General features: G+C 44.4%; 2 protein-coding genes across 3 annotated transcripts; one reads left to right on the top strand and one right to left on the bottom strand.

The window, feature by feature from the left end:
* Positions 1 to 271: 271 nt before the first annotated feature.
* RNF10 (ring finger protein 10) lies at positions 272 to 18,163 on the top strand. The gene is made up of 17 exons (XM_033136378.1): positions 272 to 926; positions 4,937 to 5,142; positions 6,234 to 6,430; positions 8,422 to 8,512; positions 8,906 to 9,090; positions 9,177 to 9,313; positions 10,475 to 10,635; positions 11,300 to 11,437; positions 11,665 to 11,920; positions 12,938 to 13,071; positions 13,576 to 13,693; positions 14,196 to 14,297; positions 14,662 to 14,799; positions 15,107 to 15,207; positions 15,653 to 15,713; positions 16,133 to 16,291; positions 17,080 to 18,163. Exons 1-17 carry the CDS (start codon positions 746 to 748, stop codon positions 17,151 to 17,153), a joined length of 2,439 nt encoding a protein of 812 aa, XP_032992269.1. The 5' UTR covers positions 272 to 745; the 3' UTR covers positions 17,154 to 18,163.
* Positions 18,164 to 19,648: 1,485 nt separating this feature from the next.
* On the bottom strand, positions 19,649 to 24,660 carry POP5 (POP5 homolog, ribonuclease P/MRP subunit). Of its 2 annotated transcripts, none has more exons than XM_033136380.1 (5): positions 24,570 to 24,660; positions 23,796 to 23,938; positions 22,733 to 22,882; positions 20,686 to 20,769; positions 19,649 to 19,777 (listed from the first exon to the last, which is right to left on the bottom strand). In XM_033136380.1, exons 1-5 carry the CDS (start codon positions 24,587 to 24,589, stop codon positions 19,674 to 19,676), a joined length of 501 nt encoding a protein of 166 aa, XP_032992271.1. In that variant the 5' UTR covers positions 24,590 to 24,660; the 3' UTR covers positions 19,649 to 19,673. The 2 variants fall into 2 exon arrangements, with proteins under 2 accessions (XP_032992271.1, XP_032992270.1); XM_033136379.1 differs by having other exon boundaries at positions 19,649 to 19,780; positions 24,570 to 24,658.
* Between the last annotated feature and the right edge of the window lie 3,313 nt (positions 24,661 to 27,973).

Below are 27,973 nucleotides of genomic sequence, written 5' to 3'. Positions count from 1 at the left end.
CACCAAGAGACATTATTCTACTACAAATCCCATTAGGCGATGCGGCAAGGTCCAGCTGCAAACCAGAAGCGTTGTTTTTATTTTTGTCCTCCTTGGTCCTCTCATTAAAAGGCGAGGCGCGACGCAGGGACGAAGAGAGCATGCCGGGAACTGTAGTCTACCCGAGTTCCGATTCTGTTCCGTCCGTAGAGGGAGAAACGACAAGGCCCAGCGTGCCTTGCGACGGGCCGAGGCTGGCCCCTCCCACCTCCCTCAAACAGCCTCATCCGGGCCCTTGGCCGTCACTGTGGTCGGCGATTCGTCGCCATTACAGGGCAGCGGCGGCAACGGTCGTGCGGAGAGAGAGAGAGAGGCTGAGGCGGCCCGGGGGGCTTCCCTTGGGCGGCGACACTGCGGCCTTCCCGACGCCCTCGAGCCAAGGCCGGGCCGGGCCTCGCGGGGCTCCGTCCCTCCTCGCCGCCTCCTCTCTCTCGGCCGCCGCCGCTGCTCCGCCCGCGGGGCCCCGCAGGCCCGGCCGGCTCTTCCGCCTTCCCCTCCGCCTCTGACTCGGCTCTTGAGGCCTACCTGTCTCCGTTTCCCTCTTCAGGGTGAAGCAGTGAGGAAAATGTCGCCATGAAGGTGGCCGAGACGACTGCGCTGCGCCGACCCCGCCGCCGGGCCATGAGCCTGGGCCTCGGCCCCAGCCCCAGCCGCCGCCGCCTCCTCCTTCGCAGTACCCGCAAGAGCGCCTCCGCGGCGCCCGTGAATGCTCCAGAGCACGCCCGTCGCAGCAACAGCAGCTCCAGCCCACGACGTGATGGACAAGAGCAACCCCTGCGGCTCCGGCCTCGGCGCCGGCTCCTCTTCTTCGGCGTCGGCAGGCAAAGGGCAGCAGCCCCGCTCTAACTCGGCCGGCCCGGCCGGGGGAGAATCCAAGCCCAAAGGAGGTAAGGCAGTTAGTTGGGCAGGCTTCCAGTTTGTTTGTGTGTGTGGTAGGTGCCAGTGAGAGCCGGTGGTGCGGTGGTTAGAGCAGTGTTTCCCAACCTTGGGCTTCCAGCTGTTTTCAGACTACAATTCCCATCATCCCTGACCACTGGTCTTGCTAGGTAAGGATGATGGGAGTTGTAGTCCAAAAACAGCTGGAGGCCCAAGGTTGGGAAACACTGGGTTAGAGTGCTGGGCTAGGACCTGGTAGACCCGGGTTCGAATCCCCACTCGGTCAGGAAACTCGTTGAGTGACCCTGGGACCAGTCACAACCAGAACAAGCTAGCCGGGTTGTTGCTGGTATTGGAGGAAGAGAGCCCATGTGTTTAGCTTCTTAGAGGAAAACGTGGGCTATAATGCAAGCCATCCTTAAAATACAGGGTAGCACACAAGTCTTGCTCTTCAGTACCCTATAGGAACTTTCTGCCACAAGAAGTGGAGGGGCTAGTGGAAAGTCCTCTTCTTTCAGTGTTCTTGGTGTGTGACCAAACCCCATATTTGCCTCATGCCCTGAAAGTGGCATTTTGGGCAGGTATGAATTATTTTAAGTTCCACAACATCTTGCAAATTTTCCCGGTCTTGGTGTATATAGGACTGCAGCCATAAACATAAGTTCAGGACAGATAAAATGCCAGTTATTCAGGACAGGCAGAAGAAAGTACTTGTTCGTGCAGCCCATAGTTAAACTGTGGAATTCACTTCCATAGGGGGGTAGTGATGACCACAAACTTGGATGACTTTAGAAGAGGCTTAGATAAATTCACGGAGGAGAAATCTATTAGTGGCTACTAGCCATCGTGGCTGTGCTCAAGCTCCACTTTTAAGAGACATTATTTCTCTGAATACCAGTTGCTGGGAATTGCAGGAGGGGAGAGTGCTCTTGTGTTCCACTCTTCTTGGGGGTTTCCCTTTGGAGCATCTGGATGGCTATTATGAGAACAGATGTTGGACAACATGGGTCATTGGCCTGATCCAACAGGGCTTTTCTTATCTTCTCAATCTTAGGTTTTCATTATGTGGTCAAGATGCTAATCTAAAGCTGAATGCATCCAATGATTTTTATTTTTTTTAAATAACCCAGTGATTCTTTTAATTCATCTGCAGCTGTTCTTTGGCTCCTGCCTGTCTCTCTCATCCTTTTCTGTATTTTCCATTAGTTCCCTCTCTGGCAGGAATATGGTCTTTGAAGTCCAAAGGGTATTTGTTGTGAAGTCTGGGTTCTTGCTTACACCATATTTATAACCAAAATTGGAAGCAGTGCTGTGTGTGGACTGATGATACACTGAATTAATGGTTGGTTGCTGCTGCTAAAGAATGTAGTGTGAAGATAGAAGGTTTGGGTGGAGCAAGTGCTACTTCTGACTTTCGCAGACCATGTGTCCTGGCACTGATTATATTCTAATCTACATAGCTAGTTGTGCAAGTGGCTGATTCCGAGTACGTAATCCTCAAATACGGGTAAGGTCAGTGTAACAAGCAGTTGCACTGTTATGGTGACCTTTTACTTGGCTGGCTGTTACCAAATGTCTTCCATAAAAATCACCCTCCTTCCACATGATTCAAGCTGCAGAAGTCACGTGTATTGCTTGTAAAGGAATCTAATTACTCCCTCCCTACTTGTAGCTAGCTGTTCAGCTGAGTCTGAAGGTTGTAATTAGCAAACTATGACTGTCCATTATTATTTTAGACTTAGAGGCAACTTTTGACATTTGTTGGGCTCCAAATGTCTGGGATGATGGGAGTTGTAGTTACATCTGGAGCTCCAGAGGTTCCCCATCCCTCATATACAGGTGAAACTCGAAAAATTAGAATATTGTGGCAAAGTCCATTTATGTAAGCAATTGTTTTCATTAGATACTGGAATTTAATATATGAGATAGACTCATGACATGCAAAGCAAGATATGGAAAGCCTTTGTTTGTTATAATTGTGATGATTATGGCGTACAGCTGATGAAAACCCCAAAGTTGAAATTGTTAATTTGGGGTTCTCATCAGCTGTATGCCATAATCATCACAATTATAACAAATAAAGGCTTGACATATCTCACTTTGCATGTCATGAGTCTATCTCATATATTAATTTCACCTTTTAAGTTGAATTACTGAAAGAAATGAACCTTTCCACAATATTCTAATTTTTCTAGTTTCACCTGTATATATAGACTCCTGAGTCTCGCTTGTCAGTGCTATGGAAATAATTAAGATATCACAACAGCTGGATGTTGGTAAAAGTAAAGCGAGAACTTGTTTTAGTCTGGGATATGTTTACATTGGGTGTATCTCCATTGCCTAGTTGAAATAATAATAAAAAAAGAGTTGCAATAAGCTTTAGGTTTTTATGCTGCCCACTCCTCTGCACAGCCAGGAGAAAGTATGGAAGGTTTTTCTTTTGTTTTCGACATTCAATAGGTTGTTGTGCTGTCTGGACTCAGAACTGTAGTTAATCTTCACTATAGTTGGTTTAAACAAGCTGCAGTTTGAAGTTGGCTTGTTGAACCTAAACCATAGTTAATGTAAGTGCATTTTATTGTTACAGAAAGTATGGCTGCTGTGGTTAATCCAGTTCAAAAGCTTTCAACCTTTTTTCTCATAGCTGCACAGAAAGGAGTGCATAAGCCCACTGTACTGCTAAGGCTCCTTCAGTTTGTTTACATCACAGGAAGCTAATGATAATTTAGCATGATGTGCATATACAGTCAATTAATAGTAGAGGTCAGACCTAAAATCTCATTCATAATGGCCAGCGCTCCGTCAAATAACAAGCAATATAATAAAATCCAATGAGATGGTAGCGCCTCTGCATGCTGAAAAATATCTATATGAAGATAAGAACAATCCTGAAGTTCCATATGTGAATGCCGGGGTAGCCAGGATGGTACCCTCCAGATGTTGTGAGCTAAAATTCCCATCATCTTTGACCATTAGCCATGCTGCTTGGAGCTGATGCAAGCTGTAGTCCATAACATCTGGACAGCATCACATTAGCTACCCCTGATGTAAACTGTATTTAGCTGAAGTTGTGTGACTGTAGCTAAAAATATATGACTGACTAAAATGCTCTTAGCACAGGTAGGTGTGAGGATATCAGACTTTTTTGCCCTATTTTTATAGTGTGTTTCAGCCATGTGGGCCCTGGATCAAGTGATCCTTGTGAGGGAAGTGCAAGTACTATCCTCTGCCCTAGCTGTAATTTCTTCTTTGGGATTATTCTGCATAAGTCACTACAAAACTAGTGGTAATAGAGGCAAAGGTTTATCTTCCTGGAATAAGTTTTTAACATGATACTGCAATATATGCAAGAGAAAAGATTTTGCTCAACTATTTTGCCCACTATATGTTGAACTGAATGCTCTCGAGTGGAGAAAGCTTCAGCATACAAATAAACAATTCACATTTAAAAAGACAAACATTGCTCCTATAGAACTGTTTACAAACAGATCTATTTACTATAGGCAGGCTCAATCACATGGTCTAATGCCAACTATACGTTCACTAGCAGTTTTCTCTCAGCACAATTTAGAACTATGAATAATCCAAAGCACTGAGATTGCAGTCTTTTACCAAGTTAACTAGTAGTAAACCCCACTGAATTCAATGGGACTTGCTTTTCAATGGACGTGTATAGAATAGCACTGTTAAAATAGCAGACAAATATTCAAGTAGCTTTTTCTGGTGATGAGTAGTAACAGAGCCCATAAAACAATGTGGATGCATCCTTGCAATAACGAAATATGCCTTTGTTGCTTCTGTGAATTTTTGGGTTGCATGTGGTGTGCTGCTTCTTGACAAAGCTTCTCCTGTGTTATCCTGCTGACTTTTTGTTGCTTTGACGTGGTATAAGTTGCATGTTTCAGTAGGGGTTACTTGAAGGTGATTAGCTTAGTTGTAGTCAAGATTCCATTTTCCAGTCCTGAGACTCTGAACTTGCATTGCTTTTTTTAAAAAGCCACTGCTTTATCTCTTTTTCTAGATGGGAAAAACGCAAGTGGATCCAAACAGCGTTACAATCGTAAACGAGAAACTTCATATCCCAAAAATGATAACTTTGCCAGCCAATCTCGTCGCTCCTCTTCACAGAAAAGCAAAGCTTTTAATAAGATGCCCCCTCAGAGGGGTGGACATGGCAGTGGCAGCAAACCTTTTAGCTCTTCTTCTAATGGTGGAAGACGAGATGAGGTGAGAATCTGTCTTGCTGGACCAGCCACATTTCTTGGGACGGGATGATTGCGTGGTGATCCTACATATCCTGTATAGAATGTGCTTGTGCTCTTTTGCTGTGTTCTGAAAAATGGCAAATGACCCTGTATAGTGATTCTTACCTCATCTTCAAATCTAAAATTGTGCCAACAGCTGCGGAGGAAGCCAGAACAGCAACTAGAAAGTGTTGTGCCATAAGTTCTTTCATTTACCTGTTAGGAAGTTTATCTTCAATTGCTGCCCCTTATCCAGGGGTGGATAACATCTGGCCCTTTAGATGTTGTACTTCAGTTGGCATAGCCATTGATCGGGGTGATGGCAATTGTAGTCCAGCAGCATCTGCAAGGTCACGGGATGTCTACCCTTGTTCTTAGCCCTACTGCTATAGCTCAGGTAGAAATTCCATTTTTAAAAACATCAAAACCCTTCTTCTTTTATGCAGACACAATGGGACATGACGTGCCTAAAGTACTTTATTTTCCCACGAATAGTGTTTTGTTTTGATGAGTCTGTAGTGTGTTAAGTTTGCTTTTACAACTAGCAGAAAGATAGGTAAGGAATGGATGAAACTGTTAAAAGATCCACATTTGTGTCTCCATATCTGACCCGGCCTCTTCTGCAGCTGGAATTTATCTGACAGACCGTGTAATCTGTTTATTTGAAATACCAATTGGTACCAATACCAATTGGTATTTCATGCTGTAAAGTGTCCTTATTGTAGGCATTACAAGTAAGTTAACAGTTGAATGGGAAGTAATGATCTCAGATGTTTGGCTTGTAGTTTATTGAATTTGATGTAAAATAAATTTTCCTGTGTGTTGATACTTGTGGAATAAGAGTTGTTTGAAACTGACTGACTTGAACATTGCTGTCTGGATTGAGCCGTCAAACCACTGATGCTGTTACTCCCATTTGTGTACTAAATCTTCCAGTGCAGCAGTCTTTTATAGTAAATGCTCTTTGGACATGTGTTGCCTACACTACACACCAGTGCAAAAAACGTGTTTATGTGGCACAGCTTTTAAAAATGGTTTTATTGGTGCATTCTAGGTGACTCATTGTCTTTTCAGGTAGCAGAGGCCCAGCGGGCAGAGTTCAGCCCTGCCCAGTTCTCTGGACCCAAGAAAATTAGCCTGAACCACTTGCTGAACTTTACCTTTGAACCTCGTGGCCAAGCAAACTACTTTGGGAATGGCCGCAGCAGTTGGGGCAAGAGGAACAGATGGGAGAACAAGCCTTTCAGCAAGGAGCTTTTCCTACAGGCCAAGTGAGTGGGAGGTCAGCACAAGGTTGTGGTTGCCTTTCATATGTCCAAGGGAGAACGAGGCCAGCAAAAAAAAATCAAAGCAAAGAAAAATGGAAAATGTTTTCATTTTCTTACATTGTTATGATTTTGGTGAAACCTCTGTGATTATGTTATTGTGCTGTTTTCCCAGTTTAATAAGACTTTATGTAGCAGTCTCTACTTGGAAGGTTGAGAGTAAGTCTTGAAAGGTAACAATTTAAGGAAATGAAGGCATTTTCAGTATTTCTTCTTTGATACCATGTTATTCTTTATTAAATCTGTAATTATTGGATCGGCTTCCTGCATGAAGTTAATGCACATACCGGTAATACTGTAATAAGGCAGGGGTGACTAACCTGTTGTCCTTCAGATGTTGCAAGGCTACAATTACCACCATTTCTGACCATTGGCCAGGATTCCTGGGGCTGATGGAAGATGGGAGTCTAACATCTGTAGGGCCATAGGCTACCCACCCCTGTACTAATGTGATTCTGCTATTTTATATGTCCTTTGTAGCGATGTGAGGTGAGAATATTTTCCACAAACTGTAAATTCTAATGTAAGAACCAGTTTTACAACCCACATAAAAAATTAGTAAATAAGAAGTCAAGCTGTGATATTGTCAGTGTAAGTAAGGAATAATGATTTTTAAAAAATCCATTATACATACACAACATAATTAGAATTCAAAGTTGATGGTAAATACCGTATTTTTCGCTCCATAAGACGCACTTTTTCCCTCCTAAAAAGTAAGGGGAAATACCTGTGCGTCTTATGGAGCGAATGGTGGTCCCTGGAGCTGGATTGCCCAGGGGCCAAAAGCAGATTGTGCTTTTTATTTTACAAAGAGAAAAGGGAGTGTTGAAAGGACCCCGCTCAGCAGCTGATCAGCAAGAGATCGGGAGAGAGATAAGAGTCCCGGTTCCCTTTCAGCCCCGCCCTCCTTTGTTAAATGTGCTGCAGAGGGAGGTTGTTTGTTTCCCCAGGACATGTGACTGGCTGATTAGATTATCTGTCTGCAAACAGTAGAAATGGCTCCCTTTCCTTAAGATTTTTTCAGAAATGTGAGTTAAACCCCATAAAAATGGGGCTTTTCCTCTTTGCTTTTCCCCCTTTGCAAAAGGAGCTTTGCTTTCCCCCCTTTGCAAAAAAAGCTGCAAAACCTTTAGCTGATCCTCAAAAAAAACCAAAAACAAAACAAAACAGGGCTTTCCCTTTTGCAAAAAAGCTGCAAAACCTTTAGCTGATCCTTAAAAAAGGCCTTTTGCCTTTGCAAAAACAGCTGCAAAACTTTTAGCTGATCCTAAAAAAAGGCCTTTTGCCTTTGCAAAAACAGCTGCAAAACTTTTAGCTGATCCTCAAAAAAACAACAACAACAAAACCAGGGCTTTTAGAGGAGGAAAACCAGAAAAATGTTTTTTTTCCTTGTTTCCTCCTCTAAAAATGAGATGCGCCCTATGGTCCGGTGCGTCCTATGGAGCGAAAAATACGGTATACGTTTAGTGGCAGGCTTAGTGATTAACATGAGTCATTCATGTTGAATTTTCAATTTCAAGTTTGGTGCAAAAAATAAATAAATCAAAGAATGTGAATTCACTGCATTGCCCCATTGAGTAAAATTATCTACAGTTTTTGGTTGCCATCTGAACAAGTTTACCCATGAATAAACATGTATATTAACTAATTATATCATTTTCAGTGCATTAAAATTATATCATTTTCAGTGCATTAAAATTATATCATTTTCAGTGCATTAAAATGAATATTCTCCTATTTTAAATGAAAATTCTCTAATATTCTCGTTAATCGAGAATATTTTTTAGAATATTCTCCAAAAGATTATTCTCGAGAATTTAACATCACTAGTCCTATGTAGTTGTGATTCTGAATACCTGTATTTCTGGATTCTTTTCAGATAGCTTAGCATCAGATAAGTATTCAATATTTTGTGTTTTTCTGTGTTTGCTTTCCAGCTGCCAGTTTGTGGTGTGTGATGACCAGGACTACACAGTTCATTTCACTGACCCAGACACCTTGGTCAACTGGGACTTTGTGGAACAAGTGGTTAGTAGCAATGCACTTGCCTTGAAAGATTTATTACACAGACTTGGACAGGTTGGCCACTTACCACTTGAGTTTGGGCTCAGTTCTCAAATCTGTTAAGGTCATATTTTAGAGTGAAACAATAACATAGTAAATTGTACTCTGTTGCACTTTCCCCCTTTCCCCCCCAAAGAAAAATGTTTATTGAACAGCTTCATATATTACAATAATAAACATCATTATAATATATTACTTTCGTGCCTTTTATTGTACATCACACTTGTTTGCTAATACAAAATACATTACACCTTGGAGATAATTAAAAAAGAAAAAAAGAACAATCAGACACCTTCATAACGTAAAATAATAAAAAAGTGAAAAAGGACACTAAGAAACTCTGTTGCACTTTTCCAGCGGATTTGCAGTCATGAAGTCCCCTCTTGTCCGATATGCTTATACCCGCCTACTGCTGCCAAGATCACTCGCTGTGGGCACATCTTCTGCTGGGCATGTATCCTGCATTATCTCTCTCTGAGTGAGAAGACTTGGAGTAAGTGCCCCATCTGTTACAGCTCAATTCACAAGAAAGACCTGAAAAGGTAAAAGAGGTTCTCTGAGCGATGCCTTATTTTTTTTATCGGTTCACAAGTCACCTATCGCTCATCACTCCCTTTTGTTTTTGCAGCGTTGTTGCTTTGGAAACCCGTCAGTATGCAATTGGCGACACAATTACGATGCAGCTGATGCGACGGGGAAAAGGTGTCTTGATAGCGCAGCCCAAGTCAAAGCTGGTGAATGTGGAACTGCCTATTCATCTAGGAGGTAAGTGGCAAAGAGGGAAGTTGGGTAGACCTTGCTGCCATTTGTGCAGTATCCGGGGCATAATATAGTACAAAGTTATCTGGCTCGGGCCACTTTGAAATGAATAGGAGCAGCACAAAAATCAGTCTTGGCCATGGCTTCTTGAAGGTGGCAAAACTGTTATTCTGCTGTTGCTCCCTGTATGTAAACTGCCTATATTCCCTGCTTCAAAAAGCATGTAGCAATTCCCAGCAGTAAGTATGACCAATGGCAGGGATGATGGGAATTGTAGTTCTACAAAATCTAGAGGGCCACAGGTTTTCCCCACACCCAACTGGTGCTTTCTTAAGTGCAAGATGGGACTAAGCACAATTCTGTGAACGACAAATTATTAAAGTGATCCATTTGACCCTTTCCATTATTTACTGTTACGTCCAGTATTTTACCTCTGTGCTTTAAGTCTCTGTTTTGCTTCCTCTTCTGTTTTCTCCCCCAGGGCTTCCTGATAGCCCAGTGAGGAAGATTACCTAATTGATTGCACCTTTTCCACAGTCACATGTCCAAAACTTTACTTGTTTTTAACAAATCAAGCAAGATAACTTCAGCACTAGTAACTTAGTTGCTTGGCACATCCGAGTGTTGTGGGGTCCAGTGTGTCTCAATAGTTTCCATGTTAGATGACTACATTTTTAAAGTACATTATCAGTCATGTCTATTTCTTATGTTGTGGAGCTATATTTTTCCAGCTAGGATTTCAAAAGGGTCCGTTGGACCCTAGTAGCAGATAGAGAATGAACAAAAGGTTTCAGGTGGTAAAGCAGGGAGTGCTGACTTTTTCACACCCATGGGCTTCCTTGCAGCCCAGAGAGACTGTCATGGGCACCACACATCCCAGGCAGCCAAGCACTCACTGCAGCCTAGTATATGGGCTGCAAGCGAATGCTTCTTTCAAGCCTAATTTAATGGAGGGGAGCAGCCCCTGTGGTAGCTAGGCATATGTAGGCCCAAATTATATAGAGCCCCTAAACAGCTGGGAAAGCATTGCTGCACCTCTGGCATCAATGCAGGCTGTGGCTATAAAGACAGCAAGCAGATCACAAGAGTGTTAACTTGTAGGATGTCTTCCAACTGGATGGCTACATTCATCCCAGTGTACCATTAACTTGGCATGTCTTTGTCCAGATGAGCAACATGGACAATACTCCAAGCTGCTTCTGGCCTCCAAGGCTCAGGTGCTGCAGGAGGTTATCCTGGAGGAGAAGGTGGCACTCTTGCGCCAGTATGAGGAGGACAAGCACACACCTGAAGCATGTTTCATTGAGGCTGCCATTCAGGAGCTGAAGGTGAGGCATTGCTGGTTTTTGAGTAATGTGATGTGGGGAAATCTGTGGGTTTTACTGGTTGCTCATGACGTCTGTTCAATTTGAGTGACTTTTGAGCATTTTTATTGTGTATTCCCCTATTTTGGCAGGTGGCCAGAAGGTGGTTTTTTTTGGGGGGGGGGGGTGTTGAAAATCACAAATACTGCTGAAGTTGTAGCTTCAGCTAATAGGAGTATTTATTTATTTTGTAAAATTTATACACCACTTGATTGTAAAAACCCTCAAAGCAGTTTACAAAAAGGCAATGCCTTTAAAACATGCAAGAAGTTAAAATACTAAAAGAGATTAAAAACCACACTAGCATTTCTAAGTATCTGGGTAGGCTTGCCTTTATTTGTTTAGGAATAATGTTTCTTTAGGGTTTTTTCCAGTTTACATGGTGCTTCCAGTTTTCTCTTTCATCTTCACAATAACCTTGCGAGATGGGTTTGGCCTTAAGTCACACCGAACCCAGATAGTTTGTTGCCACTATCACCAGTGCTGTTTCTTGTTCTCTGGTAGGGTGTAAGTGATGGTTAAACATCAAGAAGCGCAGTCTGAAACATCTGGTGAGCATCAGGCTGGCAAAGCCTGGTGTATATGTTGATGTGATGCTGGGATTAACAATGTTTGGCTTGGCTTTTAGGATCGAGAGGGAAACTTGATGTCTGACAAAAACAGAGAGAGTGATGTTGCAGGAACCACGGCAGCTGTGGAGGCTCTCATCGTGACGGAGTCATCTGACAAAGAAGCAGCAGCAGTAGTAGCGACCCAAGAGAGGAAGGTTAGAGCTTGAGTGCTGTTGAAATATTGTTATCTCACTATTTTAAGGTCATTTGAATGGGGTGAACCTAGCTTCAGTCCTTGTGCCGCAGAGACCATTAAGCTAGACACTCCAGGGTGACTTCAGGAAAGAGATGGCAGAGATAATTGCAGGGGTTTGAGGGGTTTTGAGGGCTTGCTTGAATGGGTTGAGAAAGACGGATGTGAACTACTCTCTATTCTTAACAGCCTATTCTGGAGTATCTCTCTGCTTTTGAAGAAGAAATCCTGGAGCCACCTCCTGTAGATTCTGCAGCTGCTGTCCTGCCCCCTTTTGAGGTGGAAGAGGCAGTGGGAGTGGATGATGCCAAGGAGTCTGGCAGGAACCTACCAGGCACAAGTGAGATGGAAGGAGCCAGTCTGCCTGAACCTGCCTGCGAGAAACCTGAAACAGCATTCAGCAGTGGGCACCCAAGCACCACCCCTTTCTACTACTTCTATCAAGGTTAGCTCAACAATGTCAAGGCAAGGGTAGGGACGCCTTTTGCAGTTCAAGATCTGCATTTCCTCGTGAGGAACCTTCTGGGGGGCAGCATGTTGGGGGTGGACAGGGCCAAAGGCAAAAAGTACACAGAGTGATGGATACATATGGCTACATCTTTGTGCAGTGGACACACAATGTCTCTCCACCTTTCATCCAGACGAGCAAGAGATATTATCATAATTCAAGGATCCATTCCAGCTAGGCAAATCTGCTCACAGAGGGTACTGAGGAGAGAGGCCTGGCCTAGGGGAGGGTCCCGAGGAGCTAGACAGAGAAGCTTAGGGGACTGCATTTGGACCCCTGGCCTGAGGTACCCCACCCCTGATGTAAGACTTCAGAAGATCACTGTGTGACATGCTTCACCAACAATAACTTTTTTCAAGGGAAACCAGCCTTTCGGGGGCGGGGAAGAGGCCCAGTGACCTTTAATTACTTCATGACCTTAAGAGCTTTGGTTGAGGGAGACACATGTAGCAGAACAAAATGTGAGGGGTTCCCAGTGCCCTCTGGAATGCTGCCCTCTCGTTTTGTACTGCCTGGGTGTGGGTGGGTGCTACACACAAAGGGGGCTCTTAGGTTATTGGTTCCCAAGGATGGATATGCAAATAAAGCCTTTAACGACCCACTGCATTTCCGGGGATGCCATAATTAAGCGAAGCACTGTTGAACAGCAGTCCCTGCTAGAGTCTCAAAGGTGGTTTGCAACTGACGTTTTGGAACTGGAGTGAGGTGGCTATTCAAGGCAGAATCAAATACCCTACTGGATTATTCCCATTGTTGTTTATTATTAATTTATATGCTGCTTAAGTGGCATTTGGCAATTAAAAACCTATGTGCAGCAGCCCCAGGTGCATGCAGAGGAGCACTGTGTAGACTTGGGGCTGCTATGTCTCGTAAGTGGGTCAAGAGAGTAGGGCGCGTTGTCCCGTTTCCCCTGCTTTCCATAACTGTCCTGCATCTTCTCTTCCGGTGCTGCAGCTGAGGATGGGCAGTGCCTGTACCTTCACCCAGTGAATGTCCGCTGTCTTGTACACGAGTACGGCAGCCTGGAGAAGAGCCCAGAGAAGATCACAGCCACTGTGGTGGAGATATCTGGCCACTCCATGACAGAGGTAACTACACCCAGGATTGCCCTCAGTGTGTAGTTTGACTATGGCTGAGCTACTGTTTGATTTATACTCTGGTATAGGTACCTTCATAGATTTTGCCTTTGTGAGAATTTATTATCTCCTGGAATGATTTTCTGGCTATGTGCCGGGAGGTGGGTTTAGGTGCACTTGAGTGTTTCTCACACTTGGAAATACTCATGACTGGCACTGGCTTGGTAAAAATAAGGCATTATTTATTGACATTGACTAGCATTCTCTTCACACATGACATCAGGGAATGGGTGTGGGGTAGGGTTACCATATTTCAAAAAGTGAAAATCCATACACAAAAGTTTAGCTTTTTCTTTCAAAATCTCCCCTAAAAATCTTCATTTTTTGAGCTATTTCTAAGTAAATTCGCCAAAAAATCAACATTTCCGTTACGGGTTGCCATATGCCCAGGCAGAGGTGTGTTTGAAGATTGTACAACCAGCTCTCTTCTCTCTAAACCCCCAACCTCACCTGCAGGACGTGCGGCAACGTCATCGTTACCTGTGTCATTTGCCACTCACCTGTGAATTCAGTATCTGTGAACTAGCTTTGAAGCCTCCTATCATTTCGAAGGAAACACTGCAGATGTTCTCAGGTGGGCATTGGGAAGTTCTGTTTTTCTGTTGTAAAAGACGGTTTTGTGAGCAGGTTAGAAAGGATGATGTCACCTTCTTAGAGTCGCTGTGCATTCCCAGTTGAAGCTGAAGAGTTGCTTTCCATGTAACTTAAAATGGGAGTAGCCAGTATGGTGTCCTCCCGCGCCAGCTTGGCCAGTTGTCATGAATGATGGGATTTGCAGTCCAACAGTATCTAGAGGGCACCATGTTAGCCACCCTAATTTAAGGTTCAGTGCTGAGAAGAGGGGGACAGGTAATGGATGTGGGTGTGCTTGGGTTTGGAAACAGATATTGGAAAACTATGAAGTCAAGATCCTGCAACAGAAAATGGAAACTGAAACCCCATCATTTTTGGGCTTCTAAAGGAGGTGCAACTGGGGACCACTACCAAAGGGGGGCAGGGAAGGAACAGGTAAGGTGCTTTTTCTTTGCTGTTCTGAACAGTCTGTCTCACCTGGGAACTTTCCCAATGGCTCTTAGATGACATTGAGAAAAGGAAGCGCCTGAGACAGAAGAAAGCTCGCGATGAGCGACGTCGGGAGCGCAGGATTGAGATAGAGGAGAACAAGAAGCAAGGCAGATGTAAGTGGCAACCTTGCCCTCCTCGTCTAAAAAGGAAGTGCTTGGTCTGAGGGTTGGTGTAGAATGAAAGCACCTTAGTAAGTGGGAGGAGAGGGGGGTGGTTGTGACTTATGTTGGCCTTTTGTGACTGGGGTGGTATAATTTGAAACAGGCCAGTGAGTATATAGAACTTGACAGATGGTGGGAATGCCATATTTTAAGCAGTGAAGCTAAGGAATTTCTCAAATGGCAATATGGCTTTAACACCCCTCTGAAAAGGAAGATGATGCATGAGGGAGTAGATGTCACTTGAATTGATCTGAATCATTGGCATAGGAGTGAATAACTTTTGTCACAGAGATTAAATTTTTGGTTTTCTGTCTAGATCCAGAGGTTCATATTGCTTTAGAGAACTTGCAGCAGTTCCCTGCCTTCAGCGCATGCTCAGGAGAGTATGCAGGCACTGAGAACCAGAGTGATGCTCTGCTCTCTCCTGTTGGTTCAAGTCCCATTTCTCAATCAGGTGAGCAGCTGAAAGAGCCACTGTGCTCACTCTCTAAAGGTTTAATTCCATATCCTTAGCAGAATCATTCATGGGTGGGGTAATGCAGACAAAAGACAGGGGAACACCTGAATAGCAGCTCCTGGAAGGAAGGTGAGTCCCCAGCTGAATTTAAAATAGCATCAAACATGAAACTAATGAGACTTGGAAGACCAGTGCCTGAGAAAGAAGGATGCGCAGGTGCATGGGAGTCTATACATGCTATCATGCCTCCTTAATAACACAACTCTTAGTTTGTGTAGTAAATGTGTGATTTTTCTCCTTGCAGAGTCCATGTATACTCCACTGTCTCCCGCAGGCAGTCTTGGCAGCCCTTCACTCTTCGTTGGAAATCTGGAGGAGGAATCTACCCTCCCCTCCTTTGCCCAGGTGTGTGCTTTGTGCAGGACTTTCCGCTGCACCCAATCAGTTCTTCGTTATGAGAATTGTTTAAGGAATCTGTTTGTGATTCAAGCATAAATAAAGCCTGAACCCAGAACTACAAAATTGTCCACACCACTTTATCACTTCTGAGTAAACCACGAAAAGGTGTTTGCTACCATTGACTGTCATGGGCTGGTTGGATGCAGAGGAGTGGTGGGCGGCAGCAGCTGTGACCACTAGGACAGAGCTGTTCTTGTTTCTTTGAATAATGAGTTAACTTCACTGACATCAGGTGCTTTATTGCTGACCCATTCCTTACTCCAGCTCCTGACATTAACCTTTAAAGTAGCTTTAGCTGACCTGTTGAAATGCCCTCCAATGATCTTAAGCCACCTTTAGTCACAGATTGGTAGCGTGTGGCTGATCTGACTATTGTACTTGTTTTTGGTAGATGCTGAGGGCTGGAAAAGCTAAACCAGAAACATGGAATAGTTTTCAGCCAAAGAAGAAAGGTAAGCAAAGTGATCCTTCTTAGCTTAGTGTCTCCAAAAGGCAGCACCTTTGTAGAGTTGAGTCTATCTCAATTTATAGCCAACCTTTCTATATATGGCACCCAAGATGGTTAACACCAATCATAAAAAAATTACAATAAAATGGTTAAAGATGTTAATCCGTCACATTTTGAAATAAAAAATCAAGTCGCTAGCAATGAAAACACCAAATAGTAACTACATTAGAGCAAGTTAAAAGGATCCATAAATAAAGTCAGCCAAGCCAATAGCCTGTCTAAATTTATAAAAGCCTTTGTCTTACAATGGAAGGATATCAGGGAGGTCTCTGTGTATTACTTTTTCAGTGGTGCCTCAGAGCACTTATGACAGAGGCCTGTTCAGACTCCCCAGTGATTTAAAAACAGCCACTTTTATTTCAGAGGAAAACACCCTGGCTCCTCCCGCTCCAGGAGACAGTGATGGGGAGAGCGATAACTCGGACCGTGTACCTGTGCCTAGTTTCCAGAACTCCTTCAGTCAAGCTATCGAGGCAGCCTTCCTAAAACTGGACAAGCCGTCCACTTCTGACCATCTCTTGGGTAAGAAAAGAGAGGGGAAATAGCCCAGTAGTATGGGTGGGGGCACTCGGTTGTGCAGCCCCTTAACACTGATGTAGGGGGAGACTTGCACAACCGCTTGTCTATGGCACATTTGCATTGTCCCTCTTGGGTGATGCCTGTCATGGCCATCTCCAATTCAGGTGCTTCTGATAGTCATACATAATATTGGAGCACAGGGCAGGGCAAACCTAGGTTGAACAATGCTTATACAGTCTCACAGTCATTTTTGTTCTGATGCTGTGGGAGTTTACCGGCCCAGCTTGATTCTCTGAGGTGTGGAGGGTTGGTCATGGGACCTGCTGCTAATGACTATGTCCCCACCCTTGCTCTGGCCAGTGACCAGCCAGGCACCCGGGTTTCGTAGGCTTGAATGGGAAGCTGAAAGTTTTTGATCCAAAGACTAGGGGACTTGAGAATGAAAGAGCTTGCTAGTGGACTCCTTCCCATAGGAAGCCTATCCTGGATCTTTATTTCCAGGGATGTGTTTTTATTTAGCCCAGGGACAGTGAACCTGTGGCCCTGCAGAGGTTGCTGGACTATATATTTACCATCATCCTGGGCCATGCAGGCTTCTGTGGCTGATGGGAGCTGGAGTCCAGCAACATGTCAAAGGCTTAAATGGCCTCCTGTAGCTGCAGGATGACCCCTTAATGCAGGGTGTGTGTATATATAAAAGGAAATTGCTTCTTTGGAGTAAGTCATTAGTTTACCATCTCTGATAGGGAACATGTTGCTTCTGGTGACTCAAGCTGTTGTTTCTTTTACAGAGGAAAAAAGAGGCAAGAAAAAGAAGCAGAAGCAAAAGTTGCTGTTCAGCACTTCAGTGGTTCATACTAAGTGATCATACTAACGGACAGATTTCTTCACCTGGTTCTCTTTTGTTTGCTTTTGTGTTTTTGCTGCTATAGAAAAAAGTATTTAAGTTTGAGCAGAATAAGTCTGTTTCTGGGACTAGGGAAGGTGCATAGGAAGTAAAAAGGAGCACTTGTCCAGTTAATACCAAAACAAAGTATTGCATCGCAGAAGCCAAAGTGCCAGGGCTGTGCCAAGTATAACTCCTTTGACCTGGGAATAATAGTGTGGTCAGGGTGGCACACTTGCTTGTCACTTAAGGCAGGCAGGGAGCTCCTGATGCTTCTGGCCTGTGTGAAAAGGAGTCTACTGGCTGCAGTGGGCTGGGTGATAACATCTGCTCCTTGCAAACTGGTAACTTAAGGAACCTGGCTATAGAGCGTACACTGATTGTTGTGTCATTTTGATTAGCGCTGCTTATAAAGAATGAGGGGGGGGGGTAACGGAGGAGGAAATAATTCAACTTATACCTGCTATTTTTAATCTTTTTCCCCAAAGGGCAAAAGCTGGGGAAAGGTACTTTGGGAAGGCTTTCCCGAGTAATCCGATGGGTCTGGAGGCCAATTGTATTCAGTTAGGCAAGAGAGACTAATGGCCTTTCTGCTGCTCTTGGGTGTTAATGGTGCTAACTAAGGTTACTTGGAGAGAAATCAGAATGTCCCCCCCCCCCCCCGCGCAGAACAGGTAGCTTGTATGCACATGCAGGTCAATCCCCTAAGGATCTGGAGGTCATGGTCTTCCGTTTGCTTGGTTCTGGGATTCAGTTTGGGTTTGTATAATGTACGTTTTAGCCTTCCATTCTTTTTCTCTCCTCACTCTTCCAGCCCCTACTTTGTTTTGAGAAGTGGTCTCATTCTGCACTGCTTGTGGCTTGATCTGAAACTAATTACTACTAAAAATAAAAGTGTCAGTTCCGTTGAATACAGTGAACTTCAGTGTACCATACCAGCAAGGGTGAAATTAGTTGCAATAAACCATATGCACAAGGTGTTTCCCTGAGCTGTACCTTACTCTCTTTTTAACACACTATTCTGCATCAAGCCCTTTTCATTCAGGTCCTGGTAACAGTTGTTTTCTGTGACCAGGAAACAAGTGTCTTCCAACCAAACCTGGCTTCCCATTTATTTAAGGGAAGACACCAAAGGCAGTTTTAGTGTCTTAGGGTCCTATACAAGCTGTAGATGTATAAAAGCTGAGCTTGGTGCCAGTTTTTATTTTGGCAGAATCAGCTTAGACTTAATGTGGCTTTAGCAGCTGAACATTTACAATTTTTGTACTTTGGACAAAAGCCTAAAGCAGGCTTTGCCAACCTGGAACCATGCAAATGCTTTGGACTACAGCTCTCATCTAGTGAGTCATAGGTAGTCATAAGAACATAAGATCCTGTATCAGGCCAGTGGCCAATCTAGTCTAATATCCTGTTCTCACTGTGGCCAACCAGATGCCTATGAGTAACCAGCAAGCAAGACCCAAGGACAAGAGCACTCTATCCTCCTGTGGCTCCCAGCAACTAGTATTCAGCAGCATTGTTGCCTCTAGCTGTGAAGTCAGAGCATATAGCCTCTATCATGGCCAGTGGCAATCAATAGAACTCTTCCAAAACACAGAAAGGGCACCACGTTAGCACAAAGCCTGGCCAAGACTAAAAACAACAAAGCAGAGGATATTTTCCTTCCTGCATGGCTGCAGGTTTTATTGACACAGCAATTGTTTCACTGGAGAAGACCAAGCTGTTACCACCAAACAGCTGTTTAGTACACACTTTAGTAGCACACTTCACATGAGGATGCCTCTTCCTCCCCATTGCAGTTGCATTATTCTCGGTTGTTTGGCAAATTGAGCCTCATCATCCTCAGTGCCAATATGGTCGCTACCCATCGAACCATGCAGTCAATTAGCTCTCCCCAGTGCAAAGGGGTGTGTGCCAAGATTCTGGGGTGGGGGGTGGAGAATGTGTAACCCACCACAAATGTGGTCTTCAAGAATTTAGAGAAGCCTTCCCCAGCTTGATGCCCCTGAGAAATGTTGGACTACAACTGCTGGCTGGGGGCTGATGGGAGTCCAAAACCTCTGGGGCACCAGGTTAGGGAAGACTGCTTTAGAGGAAGAACTGGATGAAAATGGAATGTCTGACTGCTCTGTTTCAGCTAGCTTGTGATAGTAAGACATAACCATTTTAAGAGATCAGCAGATAGAGGGGGTTACCAAACTTTTTAAAACGCGCTCTGCGTGCAAGCAACAGGTGGGCTGCTCTCCCAAGAAAGTATTAAGCTCGGCAGGGGGACAGAGGCAGAAGTACAGTTCTGTGGACACTAGCAGTCGCATCTTACTTTGACACTGCTATGCACAAGCCTTCATTATGAACAGGCTGCAAACTAGGAGATAATTATTTGCTTTATCTTTTTTATTACCATATACATTAACTGCTGTAAAAGGAACTAGGGAAGAGAAGTATTGATCCTTGCCAGCAAGAATCTCTCATTGTCTTGTCCCCAGACTGCTGCTTTGTTCAGGCAATCTCTGTGCTAACATCACTGTCTTCATCGTGACTCTGAAACTGCTGCTCTCCCACAAGTGCACAGCTCTGCATCGACTTCTGGATGGCTTGTCTGTCTGCTGTGTTAAAAAAAAAAAAGTTAAACTCAAAAGACATTGTGATTTACAAGGCAGACTAGGGTGGTGGTTTTCTACCTTTGCGTTAGCCCTCTTCTACTGTTGCAAAGGATTCTGGGCAGCCTACCAGTCATAAAGACTAGAAACTTATTAAAAAACAGAGATTGCCTAGAAGCCAAACATCTGCACTGCTACCTCATGCAGTAGCTCTGGGTGTGGAACTGGTTATGGTCTCGCCCTACATGGGTCACTTTTGAGAAAAACAGCTTGTCTCCCTGCACTATCAGCCACCAGGTATCCTATGATTCAAAGAATTAAGGGCACACTGTGTAGGCTGCCAATTCTTCATTTGCAGGCTTTTTTTTTAATTCCAAGCAGCAGGCTACAAAAGTCCCTGCCAAAAGCAAGACTTGCACTTGAACTCCCAAATGCAGCCAGTCCTGGCAAGGGTTGCAATTGGTGCTGGATGCCCCACCTGCCTGAGAAATAATCTGGAGTGCAATGTAAGGCTTCTAGATGTTCCTTTATAGCTGTGGCTTGGCCCACAACCCTGCTGTTGTTATTTCATGCTCCCACAAAACTTTTAACAGGCAGTCCTTCACTAGGTAAATACTTACCTGGCAGCAGCATGCTACCCACCACAACCAGATCAATGGAAACTCAGTAGACCCCACGACCTGTTCAGAGGGAAAGGCGATGCCCCACCTGAACCCACTAGGAGAGAAGCAGCCTCCACAGTCCACTCTGCCTCAAGCCCAACAATTACAGTGGTACCTCGGGTTACGTACTTAATTGGTTCTGGGGTGCCGTTCGTAACCTGAGGTACGCCTGTAATTGTCTTAATGTTTCTTCTCACAGTGGCTCTAGCCTGTCTCCATTTTAATGTTGCAAACCAAGCAGTTTGTTACCTTCATTGGAGCAATTGCGTAGCAGCAGGAGCAGCTGGTCCTTGTTGTACTGGATTAGGAATTTCTGACACCTCCGTATTGTAGCTGATTGGGGAAAAGGAGAGCATATGCATCAACAATGCCAGTAGCAAAGGCAACTGTGCTTACACCCTACAGCAATCCTCTTGAAATCCTCTAGTGCAGTGGATTTCAACCAGTGTGCCGTGGCACCCTGGGGTGCCTTGAAGGATGGTCAGGGGTGCCTCTTTCCTTCCCTCCCTCTTCTGATGCCCTCTCACATGTCTCTGCCTCCCAAAGGCATACGTGGCTGTTAGTTGCAGCAGCCCTGGCTACAAGCTTCCAACTGGTGCCTCTGCGGTGGCCAGGGGGTGCTGGTTGCCAGGAGCTGAGGCAGCCTCAGTAAGCAAGTAAGCCGTCCAGGGAGCCCAGCCAGCTAGTCCACTAGCCCTTCTTGTTGGGAATGGGCAGGCGGGTGTTGCACTGGCCTTTCTTGTGCTTGCTGTGTGCCTGGGAACTGAGTGCCCAGTGCTGAAGTGCCCATGCAGGCCCAGTAGCTGCCACTGCTGTCTCTCAAGGTAAGGTGCTGGCCTCACATTCACCCTTGGCCAGTCTCTGTTGGGTCACTAAGGCTGGGGTCATTCTCTTCCCAGGCCCTTGTGGGGCAGTGTGAGGAGGCACCTCTCTTTGGGGCAGCGGGGTTTGGAGTTCAGAGTCCAGGGGTGGCAACAGTGGCTGCCTGGAGGACTCTCAAGGAAAGGAGGAGGACGGAACACTCCACAAGGGTGGAAAAGGGTGAGAGGCTGCCAGCTCTACAGGCAAGGGATGATATAGCTGGGCTGAGCCCCACGGGTGCCGCAGAAATAATGCAATTGGTCAAGGGAGTCGTGGACTCAAAAAGGTTGAAAACCTCTACTCTAGCAGGAAATCTCGGCCCAGAAGAGGAGTGAACTAATGGGTAAGAAGATAAGAGCCCTGATGAATCAGGCCAATGGTGCATCTAGTCCAGCATTCTGATCTCAAAGCACCCATACAGACGCCTGTAGGAAACCAGCAAACAGTATTCGGAAGCACCAATGCCTTCGACTGGAATCAGAGCATAGACCTCTCCCCCGTGACTTTGTTCAATCCCCTTAAAGTCATTTAGGTTGGTGGCCATCACAAACAAGAATTCTTTCAAGGTGTGTGTTCTATCACTCTGCTTTGGAACACATTTTTAAAAGAAAAGCTTGACTAGCTTTTCAGATACCTTTTAAGTGAATAACTTTCTAAAGAAATGCCTGAAGTAACTGATATTATAGTTTGAAGTCTTGTTTATTCTGTTATATTTTACTCTAAGACCAATTTATCCTAATTAGAACCCAATAATGCAGACATGTATGTACAAAATATTTTTTTGTAATGTGATCCCATTTAGATCCCAATATGAAATTTTTCAGGTAGCTCTTAGAAATATTAAATAATCAATACATTTTTGGGGGGATTTTAAAGTAAGCCCATCATGTGACATATATTAAAGCCCATAAACTTCTGAAGAGATCAGTATTTTTAGTTTTGAAATATATCTCAATTCTGGGCTGAGCTTTTAAGGTTTTTGTGTAGTCTGACAAGGCCAAAATTGTCAATTTTTTGAAATTTTGAAACCCTCATAACTCAATAAATGGGATGAGTAAAAAACTAAAATTTTAAATTTAAACTCAGTTTTGATCATTCAACAAGTGTAGAAAATATTAAGAAAATTTGAGGTACAAAGTAAAAAAAGTGAATCACTTGCTTTGGAATGACCCAAAAATATTTTTTGCTATTTGGTTGTTATAAGCTGCTTTCAACAAACATCTGCTTGCATCATTACATATGTGATATTGTTGGTGCCCAGTATATTGAATATTCGATAAGACTGAATGGCCCTGAAATTGTTCACTTTCAGCAAATAATTACCACAGAAATAAAAAATCTAGGCGTCCCCATTTAAGAGACTTCAGCACACAAGAGGAGACCACTGAGCAAATTAAACTGCTGAAAAACAAGAATCCTAAAGAACAGAGCTCACCTCCAACATATAGCGTGTTAAAGGAACAGGGATAACACTGATTTTTGTTCTCCAAGTGACTGATGAAGGGAAGAGATGAACCAAGTAACCGATAAAAGTCCTTCCGGCAACACAACAGAACAACTCCTGTGTAAGCATTGAGGTACTTTACTGGAACAACACAGAGAAGAGACCCTTCAAAGTTTAGCACAGGCTTTCAACAGGACAGGGGCAAAATCTAATTGTATCCCCACCCCAAAAAGAAATCCATGTTTCCTTAACTGCTTTTAGCAGCAAGTTCGAAAATACAATGGCAAAGATACTGAAGCAGCCTATCTGTGCAGTGACTAATCATATTTAAATCCCAGTCTCAGACATGAAACTCAGTGACTGGTCTAAAGCCACCCAATATCTATAAGAAGCCCAACAACCCAGTGAGAATAAAATAAACCTCAAACACCCAACTTTTGGCACCTGAAAAGAATGAAGTCATAAGAAAAAACTGCTTTTTGATCATCTTGGAGGAGTTCACTAAACTTAAATCTCAAGAGTAAGTGTGCTGTTGAAGTGCAACTCATATTTTCAACTAGTGTAGTAGCCTGTTCAGCTTCAGGAGTTTCTGCTCAGGGATATTTTGCCTCTGCCTCATCCATGCCTACCTGACAAATTACAACTGTTACCAGGCCCTCCCTATACAGATTTTGTACAAAGTGCCCCCTGATTTTTTGCAATTCGTATCTTAAGACTGCTATACAAAATCATGGTGCCAAGTTAGCACTTAAGACACAAACACACCTCTGACACACACTAAATATATCCTGAATCAGCAGCCTTTGTGGGACTGCAGGAACAGGAGAATTGCCAGGTATTTGGGGGACCATAATATGTGGTTAGTGTGCTAGCAGGTCAGAAATTACTAGCATGGTCAATACTTCTCATTTTGGAATAAAAATTTGTGTATCTTCCAAAGCACAGGCCAGACAGAGAGCTAAAGGGAGATTGTAGAGGGGACCAAACTGCACAGATTCCCCTAAAGAGGGGAGGTTGGCCCATTGGGCTGCAAAGGAAGCTCCAGAAGCCAGACCTGAAAAAGCAATGGAGCAGCAGGCTAGTCCAAAGTCTCCATGAATTCGTGCAACAGCATTTTTCACTGTGTTGTGCACCGTGCGCTCCTCGATAAGCTGCAGACAACGAGGGTCCTCGGAGATGATCTCGCAAAGGAAGTATCTGCACAGAGAGAGAGAGAGAGAAAAGGGCATCACGTCACAGCAAAAGGTGATGAGGTGGCTGAGCTACAAAGAGCCCATGAAGCATTTACTTGGTCAGGCTCCTCTCCCAACTACAGTATCACCTGCAGCAGCCATTCCAGTCAGGCTTACAGGAGAGGAAGAGATGGGGATTAAGGGCCTCTTAATTAGTTCTGCTAAAACACCAGCAATCTTGGGGACTCATTCTCCTCGAAATCATTTCATTCCAGCTGGTCATTGCTGGAATTCTGTAAACACGGAATTGTGACTGCTCTTGGTTTCCCTCCTCCTCCTCCTCCACATCCCTTTCCCCCTCCGTGCCGTGTAATGTGTATTAGGACGGACATTTGTAAACCACTAACTGCGGGAGGCAGTGAAAGATAGGCGTGCCTGGCGTGCTGTGGTCCATGGAGTCACGAAGAGTCGGACACGACTGAACGACTGAACAACAACATGGGAGTCTTTAGGCGAAGAACAAAATTTAAAAGCAGGCTTCAAATAACTAATGAAGCAGGCAAGGCAGGGTGCAGCTAACCACGGAAGTGAATCGACCATTAGCCGCCTCAGAAAAGCGATAAGAGTTTTAAAAAAAGGAAAGAAAAGAGCCTCACCTGTTTTTAAACCTGACCATTTCTACGGCGAAAAACCAGCTACTGTTGGACTTCCGGCGACAGTGGGGTCATAGAGTGGAAAAGGGCCCGAACTTCCGGCACCAGTTGAGAGCCCCCATTGGCTATGATGCGTGTATTGGCATCCTAAGTGACTTCGCTCTAGCCCTTGTCATCTCTATGGCGGAAGCCCTTAACACCACAGAGATAGGAAAAGGAAGAGTGACAACATCGTTAGGCGAATCCGGGAGATTTTCTGTTGGTTTTTCTCAGCAGTTAAACTCTGTATTATGCATCAACCGCCCGATACAAGGGGAGCTTCTGTTCATATCAGCCAATAATCGTTCAGAAGAGGCGGGCTTAATAGGGAAGAGGGAAAAAATCACATTCCCATTGGTCACGCCTCCCACCCCACCCCCCACTATTAGCGTAGTAACCGTCATTACTTTTCAAAGTTCCCTCCTTTGGAGTATCAGCCGTCAGCCGACCAATCAGCGCTCATGCACTCCTTCTTTCGCCCGCCTTTTTTCAAGTTTAAATGAGATTGGTTCCCTCCGAGAGCGAGGGAGCCACGGAGGAGTTTGTTAATTTAATCGGCCGTTTTCGCCGCTTGGTGGCGTGCGAGCGCTTTGCTAGGCTTTTTCCCGCCTAAAGTGCAGAGCGCTGAGGTGGGCAAAAACGTTTCTTGTTTCTCACCTCATGAAATACAGTACAGTACTGTACTCGTGTATGGGTCGCATAAAATAAATACAATTTTACTTTTAAAAAAATAATGGGGGGGGGAGGACAGGCCGCGAGTATTAATGTTATTAATATATTAATATTAAAAATTAATATATTTTTATTTAGCAGAATTTTATGTACTTTTTTTAAAACAACAACAACCACCTCACAGCGGTTAACAAAAACAAACAAACAAACAAATAAATAAAAGTATCAGTTTAAAAACAACTTTCAAGCTTTCAACGAATAATTAAAATAAATAATAAGCTAACACTGGGACTAAACTACTGTATTGTAAACAAACAAACAAACAAGGTTAAAATCGACAATAAGCTAAAAACCACATGAAAACATGACAACGTCACTTCCGGCTGGCGACGCCATAGCGGGTGGTCGGGGCTGCTTCGGCTGCGAGGCGCCCGATCCATCCCGGGGGTTAGGAGCCCCGCAACCGCAAAGCGGGGCTCCGGTTGGGGTGCGGGAAGAGCGTCCCGCACCCTGGGCTCCCCGGCTGCGCCCACGGAGGCTCCGAACCCTTCCCTTGCCCCCCCTGTAAAGGGGGAGTGGGGGTGAAGGGACAACGGAGCCGGGCTTACGGGGATATGCCCCAACCGGGATGCAAATGCGGCGACAAAGCCCGCGGTGAGCGTCTTAGTTCTACCTTTGAAGAATGGAGCCAAAGGAACCCGGTGGTCGTGAGTAACTAATTTGACCAGAAATCGAGCTTTTGGAACGATCCGGGGGGAAGGAGAAAGGCAGCCTGCCTTCTTCCCTTCGAGTTAAAGAAGCTAACCAATTTGAGCAACTGCTGCTACAGGACTGCTACAATGTGCTTAAAATTGATACATGAGACTGGCAAACTTTTTTCTTGGGAAGTAAATTAGTGGAAAATATCTCCATTTAAAGTTGCGGTATCTGCGCTCCAGTTTAGGAAAATGGCGATGAACAGAGAGGCAGGAGTAGAAATTTGATACCCACTTCCTCCCCCTCTACCAGTATGCTGGGCTTCGTCCTTGAACTGGTACTGAACTCTGGACTAACGGACGAACAGAGGCTCACTGCTTTGAAGGTGGAACTGTTGTACAGGAAAGTCAAAGTCTTGTGTGGGGGTCTGAAAGAGAACCAATTGCCCACAGAGGAGGCTTTTAAAACTTTTAACACTTTGGAAGAAAGTCTTGCCAAAGAGCTGAGAGGATGTCTGGGAAGATGGAGAGAAATGAGTGAGCTACTTCGGAGAAGAAACTCGCCTTTTGGGGGTGGCAGTCCCAAGGCGACGGTAAGATTTGTTATATCCAGTCCCCGAGGTGTGAGCTCGGGGGCCAGGGACAGAGAATTATGGTTTTTACAAGAAGAAAAGGAATGCTACAAAGAACCGGAGAAGCTGAGAGACGACGAGATGGACATCCTGGAGCTCGTGGCAAGGAGAGCTTTGGACTGTGCCTGGATCTGTGGACGCTTGGAGAGGGAAGCCACAGGGAAATTCAGTGTTGAGGCCACCAGGAGAAGAATAATGGACAGAGGGGGTGTGGGGTGAAACACTAAGTAAAATTTGAAGTAGCCTGTCATGGAATTTTGAAATCGGAGGGTGAATACTGTCAACAATCTTTCTGTTTTATTTTTTGTTTGAATATGAAAGGAGATATTTTGAGTTACTATGTTATTAGCAGCAGTTTAAAGGATAGAAGAGATAGATATGATATAAATGATTGGTGAAGATTTCAATGGAAGAAGAATCATGATGAGATATTACTACGATGATGCATTGTTAGTTAAATGTTGAATATATAATTGTGTGTAATTATATAATTGAATTTGAATTTCAGGAGAAATGGTTATAAAATAGATTAAGGATATGAACTCGAAGGAGAAAGGGCAGGGGAAGTCAATGGTCAAGATATGGAAATAGAAATTTTCTTTTTAAAGAAAAGATGCAACAAGAAAACTTGACACTGTTTGTATTTGTTTTATTAATGTATTTGTTTTGTATTTGTTTAATTGTAGGTGTGGGTGTGGGTATATGTTGTTATAAGAAAAAGGTCAATAAATTCTTATAAAAAAAAAAAAGAAAACATGACAACGTGTCTAGATAGGTTTTGCGTAAACATGAAATGTCTTTAGCAGGCACGGAAAAGAGTACTGTACAGTGAAGGTCCGTGCCTGATGTCAGTAGGGAACTCCAAAGTGTGGAAGCTGCTAAACTGAAATATTGATTTATTACAAATGCAGAAGGTATTCATTATGTGGCACCTGTAGCAGCACCAGTTCCTCAGACCAAAGCAGTCATATATGGGGGTAAAAAGGTAAAGTGTAAAGGGACCCCTGACTGTTAGGTCCAGTCGCGGATGGCTCGGGTTGCAGCGCTCATCTCGCTTTACTGGTCGAGGGAGCTGGCGCACAGCTTCCGGGTCATGTGGCCAGCATGACTAAGCCGCTTCTGGTAAACCAGAGCAGCGCACGGAAACGCCATTTACCTTCCCGCCGGAGCGGTACCTATTTATCTACTTGCACTTTGACGTGCTTTCGAATTGCTAGGTTGGCAGGAACAGGGACCAAGCAACGGGAGCTCACCCCGTCGCGGGGATTCGAACCGATGACCTTCTGATCGGCAAGTCCTAGGCTCTGTGGTTTAATCCACAGCACCACCCACGTCCTTTATATGGGGGGTAAGCAGTGCTTTTTTCTGG

The sequence above is a fragment of the Lacerta agilis genome, chromosome 17 (assembly GCF_009819535.1).
Source record: "Lacerta agilis isolate rLacAgi1 chromosome 17, rLacAgi1.pri, whole genome shotgun sequence".
Lineage (NCBI taxonomy): Eukaryota > Metazoa > Chordata > Lepidosauria > Squamata > Lacertidae > Lacerta > Lacerta agilis.
The sequence above is the reverse complement of the archived record's forward strand: the minus strand, read 5'-3'. Positions and strand labels throughout refer to the sequence as shown.